Here is a 25,118-nt window from a genome sequence, read left to right as displayed (position 1 = left end):
GGTCAAAAGTTTACACTTTATCAGCTCAGGGTTCCGTAATAATAGGGCTGCTTGGAATCCATTTCACATCTGCCTGAGATATAGTTTAGGGTTTTCATTTCTGCATGTGATGCTATTTCTGCCTCAGTCAGTATTGGGTAGCATCCTTTTGTCCAGGGTCTGTGTACAGCAGGTGTCTTAGTCTGTTTGGGCTGCTATAACAAAATATTAATACCATAGACTGGGTAGCTTATAAATAACAGAGATGTATTTCTTATAGTTCTAGAGGCTGGGAAGTCCAAGATCAAGGCACTGGCAGATTCAGTGTCTGGTGAAGGCTCATTTCCCGGTTCTTAAATGGCTCCTTCATGCTGAGCCCTCATACAGTGGAAGGAGCAGGTCAACTCTCTGAGTTCTCTTTCATAAGGACACTAATCCCATTCATAAGGGTTCCAGCCTTGTGGCCATCATCTCCCTAAAGTACCACCTCCTAGAACCATCACATTGGTGATTAGGTTTCAAAATATAAATCTGGGATGAAACAAACACTGAGATGATAGAAGCAGGTATAGATTTTTTTTTTCATTCCTATTAGCAACTTGCAGAGGAAATGTCTAGCTCTATTCCTTTCATTTAAAGGCTCACATCAATGTGTTCTGATGCTTGTGACTATTGTCGTAAATAATGTGTTCTCATGCTAATGACCAGAGGACATTAAACCACCTATTCTTAAGGTATGATTCTGATCCAGAATCTATCTTACTTTGCACAGCTTCACCTGCTCACTCTTTCAGCTGGGGTGCCAGCCTTTGTTCCTATTGCTTTGATCATTTCCATTAACCCTATAATACAACCGAATCAGTTTTGGCAAAGGGGAGAGAGTAAATATTTTCGACTCTGAGCTCTATACACTCTCTTGCAACTACTTGCTGTTGTAAAAGCAGCCATAAACAGTATGCAAATGATGGGTGTGGTTATTTTGCAATACCACTTCATTTTCAAAAACAATCTATCAGTTGGATTTGACCTATGGGCCAGTTTATTACCCAATTATTTACAGTGTAGTCCTGTATTTGAAAATTATAGTCATTTCAATATCAAGGGTGGTGATGGAAACTGGGAAATAGGTCTCCTTTCTGTCACAAAAATCACTGTCAATTATCTTTAAAATTTTTTAGTGTTCATTGCATAATAAAATTGGCATAAATTAAAATATAAAATATGTTTGTGCAGTTAAATAAGTGTCGTGAAGTGAATATTTACGTAACCCTCTGACTTTACACATATATTGACTGCACTCAAGAAGTTGTGCTGTTTATCATTTCCTATAATAGCCCCTCAGTCCTTCTTACTACTTTTCTGGATTGTTGTGATATCCATTTTTCTGATTTTATTTAGAATTTATTATCCTAGCTAATGTGGTTTCTTTTTGTCTGTTTTCTAACTCTAAATAAATGAATTATGATGATTTTTCTGGTTTTAGTCACTCAAATTAATGTTTGTGAGGTTTTATCAACTTTGTTGCAAGTAATTCCAATCTATTCATTTTTATTACTGTATAGCATCCAATTTCATGATTACACAACAATTTATTTCATCTTATTTTGAACATTTTGTTTCTGTCTAGTTTGGTTATGTTAAAATGTATATTCTTTTGGGCATATGCACAAGATTTTATAGGACATATGACTAACAGCATACTGATGGGTTAAGTTACATGCATTTTCATAATTACCATACATTTCCTCCAAAGCATTATACTAATTTACACACCCCTCTGAATTATATATTCTACTAATAGTGGTAGATGTTTTAAGTTTTAAATGCTTATAATTATATACTTATGTCCTACTGTGATTTAATATGTATTTCTCTAACTGTAAATAATTTCTCTAACTTTTAAAATACAACAATTAGCCATATGGAATTTCTCCCCTGTGAAGTGTTTAAGACATTTGTTCTTTGTCAAAAGATATTTCTAATCTGACCTTTTCTCTCCTTGTGTTTTCACACTTATGGTATTTGGTAAAGATAATTCTTCCATTATGGTAAGTTATATTTGTATCTTGTATAAGAAATCCTTTCTTACTCAAAGGCCATGACTAAATCTTATATAATCCTCTAAAATATTTTTAGTTTTGCCTTTCACATTCAGGTCTTTGTTGAAACAGAAATTGGCTTTTGAATATGCTATAAGGTAGACAACCAATTTAGTTTTTCTGTATGATTTTTCAAATTTTTCAAGATCTTTATTGAATCTTCTATCTTCCTGTACACGTCTTCCGTGTGATGATGGTTATATATTATACATTTATATATGGTTTTATCTGTTTCCAAGCTCTTGATTAAACTTTTTGGTCTATTTGTCTATTTATGATAAATCTTGATAGTATAAAGATAAAGCTTTTCCACCTTTTTCCTCATCATGCATGTTTTGGCAATTATTTTTCTTTCAAATTAGCATCCAGTGGACCCAGGACAATAAAAAAATGATATTTCTTCACTGCACTGTAATGTAATCTTTTTTATAAATTAAATGACTGTACATAAACAAGTCTCTGGATTCTTTCTTCTCTTCTCTTGGTTTAAATGCTCATTCTAAAACCCTGTCTATTTATCTGTCCAAATGTCGTAGTTTTAATTACAGTGACTTTATAATAGGTGTTTATAACCAGACTTGTCCTTCAGTTTTATGGTGTGCTTACTCTTCTTGATTGTTTAAATTTTCACGTGATTTTGGAAACATTATTTTTTCTGTTTTATCTTTTGTTTTATATTCCTCTTTTTTCTTCATTGCCTCTATCTGATTGAATCTACTGATTTATATTATACATTATTCCTCAATTAAATTCTTTGTTATACATTCTTTTACTCTTCTTTTAGTAGTTTCTCTGTGTTAACATATCAACTCTTGAGTAATTGAATCTATTACAAATTATTCCTCCTACCAATTACCATATGCTTTTAGATCCTTAAATCTCTAACTCCCTTTACCCTCTGCTTCCCCTTCATTATTTTTTTCACACATCACAAACCTGTATATTTTTAAATCCCCATGAAGTATTACTGTTTTTTATAAAGTCGGTGTTCATTTTAATTTAACCAAAATTTACCAATTCTGGTGCTCTTTAGTTCTCCCTACATTTCTGTGCTTCTATCTGGAGCTAATTTTGATATATCTCAGGAACTCTTAATACATTTTTATTATAAGACTGTTTGTTTTAAATTATATGTGTTTTTATTTGTCATTAAATCTTATTTAATCATATTCTTCCCCTTCCAGCTATATAAAGGCCTAATTGACAGAAAAAATTATATATATTAACAGTTTGCAACATATTTTTAAATAGGTATACACTGTGAAATGATTAAACTAATTAACATATTCATCACTTCAAATACTTACCTTTTCTGAGGTTGAGAATACTTGAGATCTAATCCCTTAGCAATTTTCAAGTATAAAACATTACTAACTACAGTCAACTTATTGTACAAAAGCTTTCCAGACCTTATTCCTTCTAACTGAAACTTTCTTTTCTTTAACCATCATCTCCCATTTTCCCACTCTCAGACCCTAAAAACCATCATTCTACTCTCTGCTTCTATGAGTTTGAATTTTTTAGACTCTCCATATAAATGAGATCAGGTAATATTTTTCTTTCTAAACTTGGCTTATTTTGCTTCACGTAATGCCCTACAGATTCATCCAGCCTGTAGCAAACAAATGAATTTATTTTGTTTTTATGACTGCCTAGTATTCCATTGTGAGTATATACCACATTTTATTTATCCATTTGTCCATTGATGGACACTTAAGCTTGATTCCATATCTTGACTGTTGTGAGTTCTACTGCAATAAACCCGGGAGATATTTATTACAGTTATCTCTTCAACATACTAATTTTATTTGCTTTGGATATATGCCCACTAAAGGGATTGCTGAATCATACAGTAGTTCTATTTTTAACATTTTGAGAAACCTCTTTATTATTTTCCGTAATGGTTGTACTAATTTACATTTCCACCAACATTGGGGAAGTGTTCCCCTTTCTCCACGTCCTTGCCAACACTTGCTCTCTCCTGTCTTTTTGATAATAGCCAATTAAATAGGAGTAAGGTGTTACCCCATTGTGGTTTTGATATACAGCTTTCTGATGATTAGTGATAATGAGAAGTTTTTCATATGCCTCTTGGCCATATGTATGTCTTCTTTTGAGAAAGTCTATTTAGGTAGTTTGCTCATTTTCAATGTTTTTTTTTTTTAGTTGTTTGTGTTCCTATACATTTTGGACTTTGACCCCTTATTAGGTGTATAGTTGGCAAATCTTTTCTCTCATTCTTTAGGTTGTCTCTTTGTAGTGTTGTTTCCTTTGCTGTACAGAAGCTTCTAAATTTTATGTACTCCCATGTCTAGTTTTTGTCTAGTTTTGTTTTTGTTACCTGTGCTTTTGTAGTCATACCCAAAAAATCATTGCCCAGAGCAATGTCAAGCATTTCCTCTGTTTTCTTCTAGTAGTTTTAGCATCACAACTATTATGGTTAAGTTTTAATCCACTTTGAGTTTTTTGTTGTTGCTGTTGTTGGGTTTTTTTTGAGACATAGTCTCGCTCTGTAGGCCAGGCTGGAGTGCAGTGGCGCGGTCTCGGGCGCGCAGTCTCGGCTCACTGCAAGCTCCGCTTCTTGGGTTCACGCCATTCTCCTGCCTCAGCCTCCCAAGTAGCTGGTACTACAGGCGCCTGCCACCATGCCTGGCTAATTTTTTGTATTTTTAGTAGAGACTGGGTTTCACCATTTTAGCCAGGATGGTCTCAATTTCCCGACCTCGTGATCTACCCGCCTCGGCGTCCCAAAGTGCTGCGATTACAGGCGTGAGCCACCGCTCCTGGCCTTGAGTTTTTTTTTAATATGGTGTGTGATAGGATGCAATTTTGTTTTTCTGCATGTAGGTGTCCAGTTTTCTGTATGTGATTTCGTTGAAGAGACTGTCCTTTCCCCATTATGTCTTCTTGACAATTTTGTCAAACACCAACTGGCTGTAAATGTGTTGTTTTATTTCTCTTATATCTATATTGTCCCATTGGTCTATGTATCTATTTTTATACCAGTACTATACTCTTTCCGTTACTATGGGTATACAGTATAGTTTGAAGTCAAGTAGTATGATGCCTCTAGCTGTGTTCATTTTGGTCAAGATCGTTTTGGCTATTTAGACAAATTTAACTAAGGAGGTAAAAGATCTGTACATTGAAAACTATAAAACATTGTTAAAAGAAATGAAGGAAAACAACAAATAAATAGAATGATAAACCATGTTCATGAACTGGAAAAATAAATATTGCTAAAATGTCCATAATACCCAAAGCAATCTACAGATTCAGTGTAAACCCTCTCAAAATTCTAATGACATTTTTCACAGAAATGGAAATAAAAAACAATGCTAAAATGCATATGAAACAACTTAACTATATTCTTATAAATTTTTGCTGGAATAAATTCTAAGATGTCTTTGAAAAAGATGTCGTTTGCCTTTTAAATCATCATTCCATTGTTTTCTGGCTTTTTTTTTCCTTTTCTATTGATGAAGTAGCTGTATTATTTGTTAATTTGTTTATTAAGAATTATTTGTTTCTTCAAAAGTAACATCCTTTTTTCTTGAAACTTTAAAGATCTTTAAAGTTTATCTGGGTTTTGTTAGTCTTTTTTTCTGATGATATATTTATATCTGACTTTTATTTCCCTTTATCCTACTTGATTTACATACAGCTTTTTGATACTGTGTCATCAATTTTGAAACAAAAATGCTCTGATCTTCAGAGATTAGCTTAACTTTTTATGTAACTTTGGCAAACAATACTAATGCTTGGGGTGCATTAGTACTAGTAACAACATAGATGCAAATCTCTGAGTTTATATTATCATCAAACGAGATGGATAATCATATAATAAATAAATAGAATGTGAGAAGGTAATATACGCTTGGGCAAAAAACTATAGAACAAATTTAGAGTATAGTTTAAAAATCCTATGCTTTGGTGATTGAACAAGTTGACATTTTAAATAAAATTTTCAAGATAAACCTCAGTGGGAAGTTGATGTATAAGCAAAGACTTGAAGTAGATGGAGAACAATGAACTATGTTGAAGAACTTTCCAGGAATGGCCAACAAAATGGTACAAATATCCTGAGGTCCAAGCTTGCCTGTTGTGTTTGGAAAACAGCTAGAAGGACAGAGTAACAATAGAGTGAGTGAAGTCTAAGATGTTTGAGTAAAATTTAGAACAAAATCCATACATTTAGAAAATATCCCTCTGTTTCTCTTGCTCTTTCTGTGTCAACCTACCTATCTATAATTAATAAAATAAATGTTTCAAAACAGAAGGTTAAGAATCAATTTTTTCCATTTTATCTTTATGTTACAGAAACTTTTTACCCCATAATTTTAGAGTTTACAGTTATAGTGGCACAGGAATTATGAAACCACTTGACCAAGATTTTCAGGTATGTTTTTTATGATCTCTTTTATTTTTGTCATGTGAGTTTCTATGATCACCTTATTTAGTGTCCACATGTTATTAGAGTCTAAAGTGTTGGGTCATGGCTTTTTGGCATAAGTTTAATGTTTTCCTGTTGATGATGTATACTAATGTACTGCGTTAGCCCTATTAAACAGATGATTAACCAAAAAGACATGATTGTAGTGTTTCTAAGCTATTTAGAAACAGGCTAAGGGCTTATGTACCTGAGGTGATAGGGACTAAATATGTTGTAAAATACGTAAAATGAAAAACCATGACTTGTATCAGGAAAGCTAAATCTGAGGAGAAAATAAGAATCTAATCTTCTCTGAAGTACGTTCAAGGACCAAATAAGTACATATAAAATTTCACACACGTTTAGGAGTATATTAAATTTTCATCTATTTGGAACATGTAGAGCTTAATTTAATGTTGTCTATAATTTGTTATAAAAATAATAAAGAAGAGTGAATAAAATTGCCGAGATTGGTCATGACTGAAATGTTCTTTTCCTTTTTTTTTTTTTTGAGATGGAGTTTCACTCTTGTTGCCCAGGCTGGAGTGCAATGGCACGATCTCAGCTCACCGCAACCTCCGCCTCCCGGGTTCAAGCGATTCTCCTGCCTCAGCCTCCTGAATAGCTGGGATTACGGGCATGTGTCACCATGCCCAGCTAATTTTGTATTTTCAGTAGAGACAGGGTTTCTCCATGTTGGTCAGGCTGGTCTCGAACTCCCAACCTCGGGTGATCCACCCACCTTGGCCTCCCAAAGTGCTAGGATTACAGGTGTGTGCCACTGTGCCCAGCCTCTGTTCTTTTGTTTTTTAACCTCAGCCCTGCTGTACTAATTGCTGTTGTGTTTTCCATTTGTGTTCTTGATTTCTATATAGCGACTCAAGTGTTTTGAAAGTAAAACATTTTTAGAGAGGCTAGGATTTCAACAGAAGAAATAATAGATATGGTCAGTTGCTTTAAGTTTTGCCCAAGAGAGTACACAACTCTATGAGTCAGTTATAGAGTAGTCTATACAAATATATAACTGATATAGTGTTACACAGTGTTATACACACACATACGTATGTGTGTGTGCATATGTGTGTTTGTATTTGCATGCATGAGAGAGAGGAGAGAAGACAGAGTGAGAATCCAAGACAGAGGCACAGGAGATCACAATATCCCACACCTGTATTTTGTATCATTCTTCCATACATAACTCTGCTTCCTACCACCCAAGAGGTAACCATGAAAGATAAATGTACAGTTAAAAAAAAAACAAGCAAGAATGCTACAAAGCATTCAAAGCATCAACAATCTGAATGTGGTAAGTAGTTGCATGTTGATCTCAAATGTAGTAAAAATATGCTGCCTTGAAAATAAATTGTGTTTTTCAAGGTTGCAGGCCTACCTCTATCCTAGGAAAAAGCTCATTAAATTAGGTTGGAAACAGGTGTATTTATTGGATTATTTATTTTTCTTAAGTCCACACATGATTCCCATTCCTAAAGTCATATTATCTTGATAAATAAAGACTTATCTACAAAAGAAAAAAAATCAGCCAGCTAGACCAGGAAAGAGTTTGTTCCCTGCATCCAGAGTAGGACAAGTGAAAGCCATTCATCATTGTCCCAGATTTTGTGATCTCTCCAGGACAAACAGATGGTCATCATAATTAAAAGGTAAAATTACCAGGATGCTTAAACAATCTAAAATGTGTGTGCACATAAAAACAGACCTCAGGCCGGGTGTGGTGGCTCACGCCAGTAATCCCAGCACTTTGGGAGGCCAAGGTGGGCAGATCATGAGGTCAAGAGATGGCGACGATCCTGACCATAATGGTGAAACCCCATCTCTACTAAAAATACAAAAATTAGCTGGGCGTGGCACCTTGTGCCTGTAGTCCCAACTACTCAGGAGGCTGAGGCAGGAGAATCACTTGAACCCGGGTGGAGGAGATTGCGGTGAGCCGAGATCACGCCACTGTACTCCAGCCTGGCGACAGAGCAAGACTCCATCACAAAAAAACAAAGCAAAACAAAAAACAAAACAGACCTAAAATCCTCAGATTATGGAAGGCATAATTGACGGAAATGAAAGAAATAGACAAATAATAATTATATTTGAAGATTTAAACATTTCTCTTCCAATAATAAAGTAGAAAGAAACTTTGTAAACTTCTAAATGAAGTAGAAAGAAATTCGGCAAATATATCAAGTGTATACACATACTTTTCAAGTGCAAATGTAATATTGAACAAGAAGATATTATATTGAAGGCAAACAATGCAAAACTGACAATGATAAAAATAAACTGGGAAAGGATATTGGGTAATAAGTGAAGCTTTTTGATTCTTCCATGAAAACTTTATCCTATGTGACTTAAAAATGACTTATTCATTCATTTCTAAGTTTCTTAATGTCATCCTATGTTTAAGGTTGATGTAACTTCCTGATATTCCACAGAAGTAGAAATGTTATCAATCTGGATATTATAAACTACATTTGGAAGGAAGGAGATAAAAGCTGTGGAATGTTCAAGATATTTTTACCCTCATTATATAAAGTATGAAGTATACCCCAATTGGTGATAAAAATAAAAGCATAAATATTTTCACATACATTTTTAAATAAGATGGAAATAGAAATACAGTGTATTGAGTCGATGAAGTATGGTATTTAGAAAGTGGTACAAACTAAGATTTTAGGTATCACAGTAGAAAAATGAACTATAAAGCAAAGGTCAATACAAATTCCAGGTGAAATTTGCAAATGAAAACATTTTGATGGAATTGAAAAACATTTTGATGAAATTAAAAATTAACTTTGCTTATCTACCATGCAACATTGTCAGAAAAGTATGAAAAATATAAGTTTTGATGATGTTTACCTCACTCTAACAACTGAGAGTGTCATGCTTAATTTAAAACATATAGAAATATGAAAATATACTCATTTTTCATGAATCTGTGGGGAGTACTTTGGAAAACCAAGCCATATGCTCATCTAATAACATTATAAATCCACTTTTGAAACATGAGTGTTTGATGCATAAAAACAAAACATATATGTTTTACATATTTGAAAATTGTATCTACAACACAAATCATTCTAATGGAGATATGTGTATTTTATCTTTCAGAATTTCTGCCACTACCAAGGGTATATTGAAGGTTATCCAAAATCTGTGGTGATGGTTAGCACATGTACTGGACTCAGGTTGTAATTTACTGTTTTATGAATTACAAAATAAAATATTTACTTGAAAATTATTTTAAACATTTTAACATAATATTCAGTGGTTCTAAAGTGAGGCATGACTATTGTGGGAAAACTGCCACTCACAAAGCGTGGTATGGAAATACTTATAATGGCTCCTGATCTTATGCAGGATTATGATTTTTAAAATATATTTGGAAGCCATGAAATATTAATAGCTAGGCAAACTAATAGCATTACTATGCGGTGTCACTCAGTAAGTATGTGGATACCCAGTAACTTTCTCCTATTTTATCACCTTAGACTCAGGCTAAAAATAGTCGGCATACCATGAAAAAATAATGCTAAGTGGCATTTTCTTGGCTTTTCCACAAGGCATTATTTTACTTATTAATTTTTTTTTGAAATTTTTAGGGGCTTACTACAGTTTGAAAATGTTAGTTATGGAATAGAACCCCTGGAGTCTTCAGTTGGCTTTGAACATGTAATTTACCAAGTAAAACATAAGAAAGCAGATGTTTCCTTATATAATGAGAAGGATATTGAATCAAGAGATCTGTCCTTTAAATTACAAAGTGTAGAGGTAGGTGATTAATTGAACAAACTCTATGGTTATTACTATACAGTGATGTAAGCACTGAAATTTATAGTTGATAAATTACATATTTACACACCCATAAACACCAAAACATATAGCCACATGTATGGATACATGTACCAGAAACTTCATAACTTATATCATTAAGCCTGAAAACTAGTTTTGTAATTTTCCAGAACTCCAGTCATGACATTTTCAACTGTTAGTGGCATCTTTTTCTGTAATCTAGACCTTTATTGTCAGCAGATGCACTCCTTTCCCCACAGCCATTATGTTAAAATTCTGGTGTAACAAACACAAATGCCATCCACATAAACAAGATACATATCTAGGGTCCTGAGGAGAATCACCCCTATCTTGTAAGGGAACTGCCTCAGAGGAGGTCATTATATTTTCCTCAGAGGATTCAGGGTTATTTAATTTCCTCAGAAAGTGAGACAGAGGATGCTTCTACTAGCAAACAAGATTCACCAGCATTTAGGAGTTTTGTAGCCCCAGCTTCATTAGGGTCCTTCTCTAGGTTCCCATTCCAATTTTCAGGATCCCACTGCTTCTCACTCAATGCTCTCCCTTTGACGGCAGTACCATGGGAGGTTGGGAATTCAGTTTGCACTGTAATTCATCCACTGCAGGATAAGATTCTGGGTTTGGTTTTCAGTAATCTCAGCTCTGTGGCTATAGGATATAAAAATTTATTTCCAGACACACAAAGAAGCTTTTGGGTAATTTATGCATCACTTGAGATGGTAATTCAAATAAGCTTATTCTCTCCTTTCTCCACTTTGTCTAGCAACATTAGGAGCAACCAATCTCATTATATTTGCTAGTTTGACAAAAATGTTCAAAAGTATCATATACGTGGTCACCAAGACCCTTGCCTTCATAAGTGTTTGATCAGAAGTATTCAGTGGTAATATTTTGCCGTCTCTATTGCTACATCATGCCATGAACTATCTGCTCTCTATAGAATTGTCTTTAAATCTTATCTAAGTAGAAGGCAAATGCCCAAAACCCCAGCAACAATTCAGAAGATGTCCCCTTAAGATTCTGTTTTCTTGGTACCTCATTCCTGGTACCAACATCTGTATCAGGGTTCTCCAGAGAAATAGAAAACCAACAGGAGATATATATGTGTGTGTTTGTGTACATTCAGAGAGAGGGAGAGAGAGATTTTATGGAATTGACTCAGATGGTTGTGAAGGCTTGGTAAATCCAAAATCTACAGGGTAAGTGGGCAGGCCGGTTATCCAAGGAAGATTTGCAGTTTAAGACCAACATAGTCTGCTGGCAGAATTCCATTTTGTTTAGGAAATACTTTGTTTTCTAAAAAAGGCTTTAACTGATTGGATGAGGTTCACCCACATAATGAAGAGTAATGTGCTTTACTAGAGCTTTACCAACTTAAATGTTAATTTCATCTAAAAGGCACCTTCACAGAGGAATCCAGGGTAATGTTTGACCTAATATCTGGGCACAGTGGCCCAGCCAACTTTACAGGTAAAATTAATCATCACACCAATATCACATCATTTATTCTTATGTTTCTTCTAAATGTTTTATTCTTTAATCTCATTTTGATATATGATACACTTTAATATTTTGTATTGGATGAGGTAGAAATTCAAATTGTTTTTTTCATATCAATATCCAGCTGTCCTCACACCATTTGTTGAAGAGATTATTTTCTCCCCATTGAACGTTCTTGATTTTTTTTCAAAGATCAGTTGACAATAAATGTTAGGGATTATTACCAGACTTAAAATTATAGTCCATTAATCTTTATGTCTACTCTAATGCCACTACCATGTTTTCTTTACTACTGTATTTTTGTAGTAAGATTTGGAATTCGTAAGTGTACATCCTTCAATATTCTTATTTTCCAAGATTCTTTTGGTTATTCTGGCTACTATGCATTTCCAAACATGTTTTAAAATTTATTTATTTTTAATTTCCATAAAATGGCACCCAGGATTGTGTTGAATCTGTAGATAAACCTGAGGAATGTTGCTATATTAACAATATTAACTCTATCCATGAGCAGTAAGTAGCTTTTATTTTTTAGATATTCTTTAATTTATTTCTGCAATGTTTTATATATTTAAGTCTAAGTCTTCAGTAAAGCTTCTTTTGTTATTTATAGAAGTTATTATTTTAGATGTTATTTAAATTTCATATCAGTTTGGATTTCTCATTATTAGTATTTGGTAATTAGTGAATTTTCCATATTGGTTTTGTATTCTGTGAACTTGACAAACTTGTTTATTAGTTTTCTATTGAACTCCATGACTTTTTATGTACATGGTCATGCTATCTTGAATAAAGGTAGTTTATCTTGTTTCTTTCCAACTAGGATATCTCAAATTTCCTTTTTCTTACTTAATTGTCCTGATTGCTACTTCCATTATAATGTTGAATAGAATAGGTGAGAAGAGATGTTTTCATCTTTTCCCAATCTTAGGGAGAAAAGATTCAGTCTGTCACCCTTAAGCATAATGTTATTTGCAATTTTTTCACAGGTGCCCTTTATCAGGTCAAAGAAGGTTTCATCCAATGTTCATTTGTTTATGATTTTTGTTTTGTCATTAAGGGTTGTTGGATTTTGTCAGATATTTTTGTTCTACAACGTCTGCTGAGATAATAATTTCATTTTTATCATTATTTTGTTAATGTGGTGTATTGCATTAATTGACTTTTGATTATTAAACTAAACTTGTATCCAGTCTCTCTTTGTTATAGTGCATAATTCTTTTTATGTATTGCTGGATTCAGTTTGCTGGCATAATTTTGAAGATTTTTTTCATTTATATTTATAAAGAATATTGCTGTGCAGATTTGTTTTCATATGATATTTTTCTCTGTCTTTGGTATCAGGGTGATACAAACTTCACAAAATGAGTTGGGAAGTGTTGTCTCCTCCATTCTGGAAGACTTTGTGTAGGATTGGTTTAATTATTTCAACATCTATAAAATCCATCTGGGATTGGACATTTTTAGGAAAGAATTTTTATTAGTAATTACATTTTTTCTCATAAGTCTATTATAATTTTCTAATTTTTTTGGAGTCAATTTAGGTAGTTTGCATGTCTATAGAGGTTTTTCTATTTCATCTATTTATTTCTTGGCATACTGTTGTTTGTAGGACTCCCTTATAGGTCTTTAAAAATTGGTAAGATTTTTAGTAATCTTCTTTTTCATTTCTGATTTTATTAATTTAAATATTTTCTTTTTTGTGTGGTCAGAATAGCAAATAATATTTTAATTAAAGTGTATCTCTTTTAAAGCACATATTACTAAGTTTTTAAACATTTTAAATCACATCCAACAATTTTATTTTTAACTGACAGATAATAATTACACTTATGGGATACAAATGATATTTTGATATTTGAATAAAAGGTGTAATGATCAAATCAGGGTAATTAGCTTATTTATTACCTTAAACATTTCTCATTTATTTATGTTAGGAACATTCAAAATTCCCTCTTTAAGCTACTTGAAAACATACAATAAATTATTGTTAACTATAGTCACCCTATGGTGCTATAGAACACTAGAACTTACTCCTTCTATCTAGCTGTACTTTTGTAACCAATAGCCAACCTTTCCCCATCTGCTCCTCCCCTGACTCTTCCTATCCTCTCATGACAACAATGTCACTCTCTAATTCTATGAGCTCAACTTTTCTAGTTGCCAAGGTTATTTATTGCATCTACTTTTAATGCACACACTTACATAATTTGGATTTAATCTACCACTTTGTCATTTCTTATTTGTCTTATATGTTCCTTATTCCTTTATTCTTTCTTCTTTTATATCTAATCTATTTATTTTTCTCAAGGATTTAATCATGCTGTTACATCTTTTTTATTAATCAAGTATTTTTATTTTTCTCCTCTAATGAGCTTTTACATTATATATTGTTTCATATATTTTGTTCTTATATAGTCTATGAATACAAAACAATTTTTACAACATAATAATTTTAGTGGCTAGTCTAATTAGGGTTGACAAACTATGGCCCTTAGGCCAAATCTGGCCCACAGGCTGTTTCTATAAATAACATCTATTACCGCTATTCTATATATTGTTTATGTATACTTTCATATTATGGTGTCAAAGTTGAATAGTTGTGACAGAGACTCTATGCCCTACAAAGAAACTTTATAACCATGGCAGTCATTCTTCATTCTCCTCCCTTCCCAGGAAACTACAAATCTATTGTCATAGATATAGACTTACCTATTCAAGATATTTTATGTAACTGGAATCTTACAACATCTTTTGTGACTTCTTTCACTTTTAAGGTGGTCAAAATTCATCAGTACCTCTTTTATATTTATGGCTGAATAACATATGCCTGGGTATAAATATACCACTCATAAGTCATATACTCATAAGCTGATGAACAAATTGGTTGTTTCTACTTTTTAAATATTATAATATTGCTAGGAACATTAATGTATGTTTTATGTGGATATATGTTTTTATTTCTCTAGGTAATTACTAAGATTTGAATTGTTAGGTCATAGGCAGACTCTGTGTTTCACCTTTTGAGTGGCTGCCAGATTATTTGTCCAATGTGGCTGACAATTTTATATCTCCTGAAGCAACATCTGTGGGTTCCAATTCCTCTACATTTATTTATTTATTGTTTTTTATTTTTTGAGACACAGTTTCACTCTTGTTACCCAGGCTGGAGTGCAATGGCGTGATCTCTGCTCACTGCAACCTCCGCCTCCCGGGTTCAAGTGATTCTCCTGCCTCAGCCTCCCGAGTAGCTGGTATTAGAGGCGCACACCACCACACTCAGCTAATTTTTTGCATTTTTAGTTGAGACGGGGTTTCATCATGTTGGCCAGGCTGGTCTTGAACTCCTGACCTCAGGTGATCCACCCACCTCAGCCTCCCAAAATGCTGGGATTACAGATGTGAGCCACCGCGCCTTGCCTCCTCCACATTTTTTTTTCAACATTTATTTTTTCAATCATTTTGATTATAGCCATCCTGTTATGTGTGAAGTGATATCTAATTTCGGTGGAACTATTTAAAACTTTAAAAGTTCTACTTTGTGCTATCATTATATGTTTTTATTTTTATACATATTATACACCTCATAGGACTACTACTATTATTACTCACATTATTGTTTTAAATAATTCATATCTTTTCTCATTCAGTTTATTCCCTCATGCTGTTTTATGCTGTCCTCACTTTTGGAAATAAAAATTATTATCATTTAAATATCCTTTCTGCTGTATTTAAAAGGTCATAAAGTTATTTGTTTTGATTAAAAATTTCATGTAATTCCCTGCCCCATTTCCCAAAATACCAAGAAGCTTCTACCAGGAAGTGCTTACCAAGTTGATTATTAAGTTCACTTACAAAATGTGAACAAATAAGCATATTCAAAGAAACACCTGAAAATGTAGAGCAATGGGGAAATCACAGTTCTCAACCATCTGTATTCCTATCTCTCCTAGACCTTCTATTTCACTTTATTTGCTAGCCTCATTTTGTCCTCCTCCTACTTCCAACATGAAAATTTAATTCCTAAATTTGAATATCTACTATTTTCTCTCACTTGAGTTCCATCCTTATAATTCTAAACAGAAAGATCCTATAACCTTATTCCATTAATCATTTTATTATGTGTAATATTTTGAATTATCATCTACGGTTCCTTCATTATATGAACATAATCATATCTCCTTAATACTAAAAATAGATTTAAAACTAAACGAAATAAAATAGAATCTATTATATACCTAGCACTTTCCATTTCTTCACATACCAGCTTTATATTAGAATAAGTGGAACTATCCATCCTGACATCTCATTTACTATTCATTTCACAAAAATGCAGTTTCTGTCTCCACAAATAATCAGTGGTGATCCATTGTTAAATTGGCTTTTGGAAATATTAAGATACATTTTTAAAGAGTGAAAGTAAAAATTCCCCAGAACTTTCTAGTCATCTTATTTTCTGCAATAATGCTGTCTCTTGCTTCTCATTCTTTCTTACTTTTTCTGACTTTTCCTTATACATTCACATTTTAAATATTGATATTTGCTCTGTTATATCTCATGTCTGAGCTTGTTATCAGCACATATAACATATATATTACATATATATCATATATATATATATTTATATGGCTTTACCTACTGTGACCTACAGATATTCACTCCCAGTCCAAATTTTCTCCTGAGTTGATAATTCAGTACAGGACATGTTGGTTGTTCGATTGAAACACACACACATGGACACCCACACCCACACACCCCATATCTATCTACCTGTCTATTTATTGATTGATAAATCAATCATCTACATTTTCCTTCCAACTTCTTGAATATTCTTACCAAGGACCTTTGACATTTTTAAATCTGAATATTAAATTCATACATATTGCAAGTGGATCAGTGTAATACTGTGAGTTCTCTGATATTTCTGGCTAGATCCAATTCCTTAGTCTTTATTTGGCCAAGGCAACCTTTGTCCTAAACTTGGAGTCCTCTTTCAACATCACATATGTAAGCACTTTTGTCTCCTTTTAGGGCTACTTTGTCTTAATAAAATGGCTTGGCTTTTGTGGATTTTTTTTTTTTTTTTTTTTCTGAGACAGAGTCTCACTCTGCCACCCAGATTGGAGTGCAGTGGTGTGATCTTGGCTCACTGCAACCTCTGCCTCCCAGGTTCAAGAGATTCTCCTGCCTCAGCCTCCTGAGTAGCTGTGATTACAGGTGTGAGCCACAATGCCCAGCTAATTTTTTGTATTTTTAGTACAGACAGGGTTTCGCCATGTTGGCCAGGCTGGTCTCGAACTCTTGGCCTCAAGTGATCCACCCACCTCGGCCTCCCAAAGTGCTGGGATTACAGGTGTGAGCCACCATGCCTGGCCTGTGGATTTTTAAAATTGGCATCTGCCCACCTTTTCAACACACACAGCTCCTGGCATTCTCTCATGCATCTGTGTAGTTTTCTTTTATTTTCTTTTTTTTCTGCCCACATTTTCAACACACACATTTATTTAAATAGATTTATTTTATTTATTTTTTATTATACTTTAAGTTCTAGGGTACATGTGTACAACGTGCAGGTTTGTTACATATATATACACGTGCCATGTTGGTGTGCTGCACCCATTAACTCATCATTTACATTAGGTGTATCTCCTAATGTTATCCCTCCCCACCCCCCACCCCACAACAGGCCCTGGTGTGTGAAGGTCCCCAGCCTGTGTCCAAGTGTTCTAATTGTTCAATTCCCACTTATGAGTGAGAATATGTGGTGTTTGGCTTTCTGTCCTTGTGATAGTTTGCTCAGAATGATGGTTTCCAGCTTCATCCACGTCCCTACAAAGGACATGAACTTACCATTTTTTATGGCTGCATAGTATTCCGTGGTGTATATGTGCCACATTTTCTTTATCCAGTCTATCATTGATGGACATTTGGGTTTGTTCCAAGTCTTTGCTATTGTGAGTAGTGCTGCAATAAACATACGTGTGCATGTGTCCTTATAGCAGCATGATTTACAGTCCTTTCGGTATATACGCAGTAATGGGATGGCTGGGTCAAGTGGTAGTTCTAGTTCTAGATCCTTAAGGAATCGCCACATTGTCTTCCACAAGTGTTGAACTAGTTTATAGTCCCACCAACAGCATAAAAATGTTCCTATTTCTCCACATCCTCTCCAGCACCTGTTGTTTCCTGACTTTTTAATGATCACCATTCTAACTGGTATGAGATGGTATCTCATTGTGGTTTTGACTCTCATTTCTCTGATGGCCAGTGATGATGAGCATTTTTTCATGTGCCTGTTGGCTGCATGAATTTCTTCTTTTGAGAAGTGTCTGTTCATATCCTTCACCCACTTTTTGATGGGGTTGTTTGATTTTTTCTTGTAAATTTGTTTAAGTTCTTTGCAGATTCTGGATATTAGCCCTTTGTCAGATGGTCAGATTGTAAAACTTTTCTCCCATTCTGTAGGTTGTCTGTTCACTCTGATGGTAGTCTCTTTTGCTGTGCAGAAGCTCTTTAGTTTAATTAGGTCCCATTTGACAATTTTGGCTTTTGTTGCCATTGCTTTTGGTGTTTTAGTCATGAAATCCTTGCCCATGCTTATGTCCTGAATGGTATTGCCTAGGTTTTCTTCTAGGGTTTTTATGGTTTTAGGTCTAACATTTAAGTCTTTAATCCATCTTGAAGTAATTTTTCTATAAGGTATAAGGAAGGGATCCAGTTTCAGCTTTCTACATATGGCTAGCCAGTTTTCCCAGCACCATTTATTAAATAGGGAATCCTTTCCCCATTTCTTGTTTTTGTCAGGTGTGTCAAAGATCAGATGGTGGTATTATTTCTGAGGGCTCTGTTCTGTTTCATTGGTCTATATCTCTGTTTTGGTACCAGTACCATGCTGTTTTGGGTACTGTAACCTTGTAGTATAGTTTGAAGTCAGGTAGCTTGATGCCTCCAGCTTTGTTCTTTTGGCTTAGGATTGTCTTGGCTATGCAGGATCTTTTTTTAGTTCCATATGAACTTTAAAGTAGTTTTTTCCAATTCTGTGAAGAAAGTCATTGGTAGCTTGATGGGGATGGCATTGAATCCATAAATTACCTTCGGCAGTATGGTCATTTTCAAGACATTGATTCTTCCTATCCATGAGCATGGAATGTTCTTCCATTTGTTTGTGTCCTCTTTTATTTCGTTGAGCAGTGGTTTGTAGTTCTCCTTGAAGAGGTCCTTCACATCTCTTGTAAGTTGGATTCCTAGGTATTTTATTCTCTTTGAAGCAATTGTGCATGGGAGTTCACTCATGATTTGGCTCTCTGTTTGTCTGTTATTGTATAGGAATGCTTGTGATTTTTGCACATTGATTTTGTATCCTGAGACTTTGCTGAAGTTGCCTATCAGCTTAAGGAGATTTTGGGCTGAGATAATGGGGTTTTCTAAATATACAATCATGTCATCTGCAAACAGGGACAATTTGACTTCCCCTCTTCCTAATTGAATATGCTTTATTTCTTTCTCTTGCCTGATTGCCCTGGCCAGAACTTCCAACACTACGTTGAATAGGAGTGGTGAGAGAGGGCATCCCTGTCTTGTGTCAGTTTTCAAAGGAAATGCTTTCAGTTTTTGCCCATTCAGTATGACATTGGCTGTGGCTTTGTCATAAATAGCTCTTATTATTTTGAGATACATCCCATCGATACCTAGTTTATTGAGAGTTTTTAGCCTGAAGAGCTGTTGAATTTTGTCAAAGGCCTTTTCTGCATCTGTTGAGATAATCATGTGTTTTTTGTCTTTGGTTCTGTTTATATGCTGGATAACGTTTATTGATTTGCATATGTTGAACCAGCCTTGCATCCCAGGGATGAGGCCAACTTGATCATGGTGGATAAGTTTTTGATGTGCTGCGGGATTTAGTTTGCCAGTATTTTATTGAGGATTTTTGCATTGATGTTCCTCAGGAATATTGGTCTAAAATTCACTTTTTTTGTTGTATCTCTCCCAGGCTTTGGTATCAGCATGATGCTGGCCTCATAAAATGAGTTAGGGAGGATTCCCTCTTTTTCTATTGATGGGAATAGTTTCAGAAGGAATGGTACCAGCTCCTCTTTGTGCCTCTGGTAGAATTCGGCTGTGAATCCATCTGGTCCTGGACTTATTTTGGTTAATTATTGCCTCAATTTCAGAGCCTGTTATTAGTCTATTCAGGGATTCAGCTTCTTCCTGTTTTAGTCTTGGGAGGATGTATGTGTCCAGGAATTTATCCATTTCTTCTAGATTTTCTAGTTTATTTGCATAGAGGTGTTTATAGTATTCTCTGATGGTAGTTTGTATTTCTGTGGGATTGGTGGTGATATCCCCTTTATCACTTTTTTATTGCATCTTTTTTATTCTTCTCTCTTTTCTTCTTTATTAGTCTTGCTAGCAGTCTATCGATTTTGTTGATCTTTTCGTAAAACCAGCTCCCGGATTCATTGATTTTTTGAAGGGTTTTTTTGGTCTCTATCTCCTTCAGTTCCACTCTGATCTTAGTTATTTCTTGCCGTCTGCTAGCTTTTGAATGTGTTTGCTCTTGCTTCTCTAGTTCTTTTAATGGTGATGTTAGGGTGTCAATTTTAGATCTTTCCTGCTTTCTCTTGTGGGCATTTAGTGCTATAAATTTCCTTCTACACACTGCTTTGAATGTGTGCCAGAGATTCTGGTATGTTGTGTCTTTGTTCTCATTGCTTTCAAAGAACATCTTTGTTTCTGCCTTCATTTCGTTATGTACCCAGTAGTCATTCAGGAGCAAGTTGTTCAGTTTCCATGTAGTTGAGTGGTTTTGAGTGAGTTTCTTAATCCTGAGTTCTAGTTTGATTGCACTGTGGTCTGAGAGACAGTTTGTTATAATTTCTGTTCTTTTACATTTGCTGAGGAGTGCTTTACTTCCAGCTATGTGGTCAATTTTGGAATAAGTGCAATGTGGTGCTGAGAAGAATGTATATTCTGTTGATTTGGGGTGGAGAGTTCTGTAGATATCTGTTAGGCCTGCTTGGTTCAGAGCTGAGTTCAAGTCCTGGATATCTTTGTTAACTTTCTGTCTCGTTGTTCTGTCTAATATTGACAGTGGGGTGTTAAAGTCTCCCATTATTATTGTGTGGGAGTCTAAGTCTCTTTGTAGGTCTCTAAGGACTTGCTTTATGAATCTGCGTGCTCCTGTATTGGGTGCATATATATTTAGGATAGTTAGCTCTTCTTGTTGAATTGATCACTTTACCATTATGTAATGCCCTTCTTTGTCTCTTTTGATCTTTGTTGATTTAAAGTCTGTTTTATCAGAGACTAGGATTGAAACCTCTGCTTTTTTTGTTTTCCATTTGCTTGATAGATCTTCCTACATCCCTTTATTTTGAGCTTATGTTTGTCTCTGCACATGAGATGGGTCTCTTGAATACAGCACACTGATGGCTCTTGACTATCCAATTTGCCACTCTGTGTCTTTTAATTGGAGCATTTAGCCCATTTACATTTAAGTTTAATATTGTTATGTGTGAATTTGATCCTGTCATTATGTTGTTAGCTGGTTATTTTGCTGGTTAATTGATGCAGTTTCTTCCTAGCATTGATGGTCTTCACAATTTGGCATGTTTTTGCAGTGGCTGGTACTGGTTTTTCCCTTCCATGTTTAGTGCTTCCTTCAGGAGCTCTTGTAAGGCAGGCCTGGTAAAAGAGAGAATAATATGGATAGCTTGGAACCAATGAAAATATGGAGAATGGAAGATAGAGGAAAGTTGTTTCCCAAGTAAATTAAATAATTGATTAGGTACAGAAAGTGACAAATAGATGAAAAAGATTTTATGATATCTAGTGCTGCTTATACTATCTGGTTTTATTTCTATATGCAAAATTGTGTTTTTCAATATTTAGTTCATTAATAGTAGTGATATGCACTAAAAATACTTAAGTAATTCTGTAATTTTGATGTAAAATTTGTGGATTTTTTCAGCCACAGCAAGATTTTGCAAAGTATATAGAAATGCATGTTATAGTTGAAAAACAATTGGTAAGTATATTCTGATTCATTTATGTCCCTTAATATTTGCAATGAGGGATTGTAATAATAATTTGGAATAAATTTTTAACAGAAAAGAATTGATAATTTTGCCTTAGCTCTGTGCTAATGCACTTTAAATTATTAGTATCAGTAGTAAATTGAGAATCAAATTTTATATAGTGTTTAATTTTATAAATAGCAATGTAAAGAAAATAACTGCTACCTCTATAATAGTTTACAAATAGTTTTAGAATTATTATAGAAACTTGTATGTATTCTAGAACTATATTGAATTTTAAAAATAATGCTTGACTTTTTGGATATTATTTGAAAAGAAATGAAAGTTTTCCATCTCTACATTTTTTTTGTTGACAGGAAAATAATGGCTTATACTGGGGATTAAAGGTGGTGATTAAGTATTTTAATGATAAATATTGTAAACTTGGGTAAAATAAGTGATCAATATGTTTATTTTTACTTATGTGTTTATTTATTTTTTGAGATGGAGTCTCACTTTGTCACAAAGGCTGGAGTGCAATGGCATGATCTTGTCTCACTGAAACCTCCACTTCACGGGTTCAAGTGATTCTCCTGCCTTAGCCTCCCAAGTAACTGGGACTACAGGCACATACCACCATGCCCAGCTAATTTTTGTATTTTTAGTAGAGACGGGGTTTCACCACGTTGGCCAGGATCGTCTCAATCTCTTTACCTCGTGATCCACCTGCCTTGGCCTCCCGACGTGCTGGGACCACAGGAGTGAGCCACCACGCCTGGCCAATTTTTTCTTTATTTTTTAAAAAATATTTTTCTGTGTCCTTTGAATTTCCATTTAAGACCACCTTATCCATTTCTGCAAAAAGGATGATTACATTTTGATAGAGACTGTGTTAATTCTATAGATCAATTTGGGAAGGATATTTTTTTCACAATGTGGAATACTCTAATCCATGGTCATCATATATCCACCCCATTATTTAGATCTTCTTTGGTTTCTTTCAGCAATATTTGGTAGTTTTTCAGTACATTAGTCTTTTGCTTTTTGTTAAATCTATTCCTATTTCCTAATCTTGTTTCTAATATGATTACTTTTCATATTCTCATTTTGATTGTTCATTTGGTGGTGTAAAAAAGTTAATTGATCTTGTATCTTGTGATTTTTGCAAATAATGTTTATTACTTGTAATTGTGTGTGTGTGTGTGTATTCCTTAGGACTTTCTGCATACAGGATCATTTTGTGATAAAACATAACTTTGTTTTAGCCTTTCCGATGTGAAGCCTTTTTATTTATTTTCTTGCAATATTGTCTTTGCTAGAACCTCCAGGACAATGATTAAATGTAAGTTGAGGGAAGACTTGTGTTGTAGTTTCAATGTTTGTGGGAAAGCCATAGATTCACCATTTAACATGATAATAAATTAAATATTAGCTGCAGTGTTGTTGTCATTGTTATTGTTTTTATCAGGAGTAGGTGTTGAGTTTTGTGAAATGTATATTCCGTTTCTGTTCAGATGACTATGGGAATTTTTGGTCATTATGTTAGTTAAGTGTCTTACATTAATTTAAAGTTCCACTTGATCATGATGCATAATCATTTTTATATATTTCTGGCTTCAGCTTGCTAACAGTTTTCTTAGGTTTCCTTTGTATATATAGTGTAGTATATTTATTCTGGATGTTGGAAATCTGAGACCAGGGTAGCAGCATGGTTACATTCTGGTGAGGGCTCTCTTCCTAGCCTACAGATAGCCACCAAAAAGCAAGCTCTCTAGTATCTCTTCCCATAAGGGCACTAATCTCATCATGAGGGGCCCACCCCATGACCTCATTGAAACCTTATGATATCCCAAAGATACCATTTCCAAATACTGTTACAATGGGGTTCAGCACTTCAAAATATGAAATTTTAGAGAGAGATAATTCACTCCATAGAACTCCAGCCCTCACTTCCCCATATTCGTGTCCTTCTCCCAAACAAAATGTGTTCATTCCATCCTAACAGCTCCAACTCTAACATTTAAAGTCCAAAGTCTCATCTAAATATCATCTCAATCTGTCATGGGTGAGACAGGATGTACAATTCATACTGAGGCAAAATTCCCCTCCAGCTATGAAACCTGATAAGTAGAACTTTGTGTTCCACAGGCAGAAATAGGAAGGAAGCAAAGGGCCATGGTTTCCAAGCAAGTCCAAAAGTCTAGCAAGACAAATTTATTTAGATTGTAAGCCTCAAGAATAATGCTGTTTGGCTTGATGCCCCTTTTCCAGGTCTATTGGGAGGGCAGTGTCACTTCCATGGCTGGGGTCACTGGGTGGTCCTGCCAGCAAGGCTACAGGCAAAGGCCATCCGAACTGTGGAAATTAAGGCAGTGGCTCTGATAATCTCTGAATCAACTTCAGGGTATCTTTTTCTCTTCTTGAATAATAGGCTCATTTTCAGCTCATTTCAGCTGTATCGTTCCATCCTGTCAAATCTAAGAAGTCTGACAGCCCTCCTTCATTGTGTCCTGTCTCTATCTCTTTCAGTTAAAACAGGCAGTGTTTTCACTCATATAATCCTATAAAGTTTTTGTCAAATCATTGTGCAGCCATTTCCTTAGTGTTCTCCTTAGAACAATCTTTGCAACAAAGATAGGCAGGAAATCTCCAAATCTTCCACTTTTGGTTCCACTTTGCTTTACAGTTTCTCTCGAATTTATCTCTATCATTTTGCATTTCAGGTTAAGCAGTCAGGAGGCACAATGCCACTCAATGCTCTAACATTTTGCTTGGAAATCTTCTCAATTAAATATTCTATTTTATCACTCACAAGTTTTACCTCCAATAAAACACTAGAACACAGTTTACATTACCTGCATTTTATATATAGATATTTATATATAATATATATTTATAATAATATTACAAATAATATATTTATAATATATATAACATTGTGTTTTTTTATTATGTGTCATACTTTGTTGAAAATGGGACATTTTTAATATAATATAGTTGGGCAATTCTGAATCCTGAAAGCCTATCTTGAAATCATTGTTTCTATTCTTCTGTTGTTTGTTTGTTTAGTGCTTTGCTGGAGCAATTCTGAAGACTCTGCCTCTCTAGCAGTGTGTCATCACTGATGTCTTTGCATTTTTTTTTTCAATTCCCGTTTTCATTTTTTAAGCCTGGATTCCTAGTGGTTGTCCTTGGGTTGGCATATCTTATTGACTGGTCAGAGTCTATGTTCCAACAACTTGCAAAAATAAGGCTTCCACTCTTTGCCAA

At 34.4% G+C, this 25,118-nt stretch overlaps 1 protein-coding gene across 3 annotated transcripts in view; it reads left to right on the top strand.

Annotated features, from left to right (window-relative positions):
* The window catches only part of LOC100579854 (disintegrin and metalloproteinase domain-containing protein 2), a 91,137-nt gene that overhangs the window by 6,627 nt on the left and 59,392 nt on the right, over positions 1-25,118 (top strand). For 2 of the 3 annotated variants that reach the window (XM_003269611.3, XM_003269612.3), the window contains exons 4-7: positions 6,399-6,477; positions 9,631-9,707; positions 10,122-10,290; positions 21,803-21,859. In XM_003269611.3, coding sequence (XP_003269659.1) covers positions 6,399-6,477; positions 9,631-9,707; positions 10,122-10,290; positions 21,803-21,859 — 382 coding nt within the window. The remainder of the gene's footprint in view (positions 1-6,398; positions 6,478-9,630; positions 9,708-10,121; positions 10,291-21,802; positions 21,860-25,118) is intronic. The other variant, XM_003269613.4, reaches the window with a different exon arrangement.

This window comes from Nomascus leucogenys, chromosome 8 (genome assembly GCF_006542625.1).
Source record: "Nomascus leucogenys isolate Asia chromosome 8, Asia_NLE_v1, whole genome shotgun sequence".
NCBI lineage: Eukaryota > Metazoa > Chordata > Mammalia > Primates > Hylobatidae > Nomascus > Nomascus leucogenys.
The sequence above is the reverse complement of the archived record's forward strand: the minus strand, read 5'-3'. Positions and strand labels throughout refer to the sequence as shown.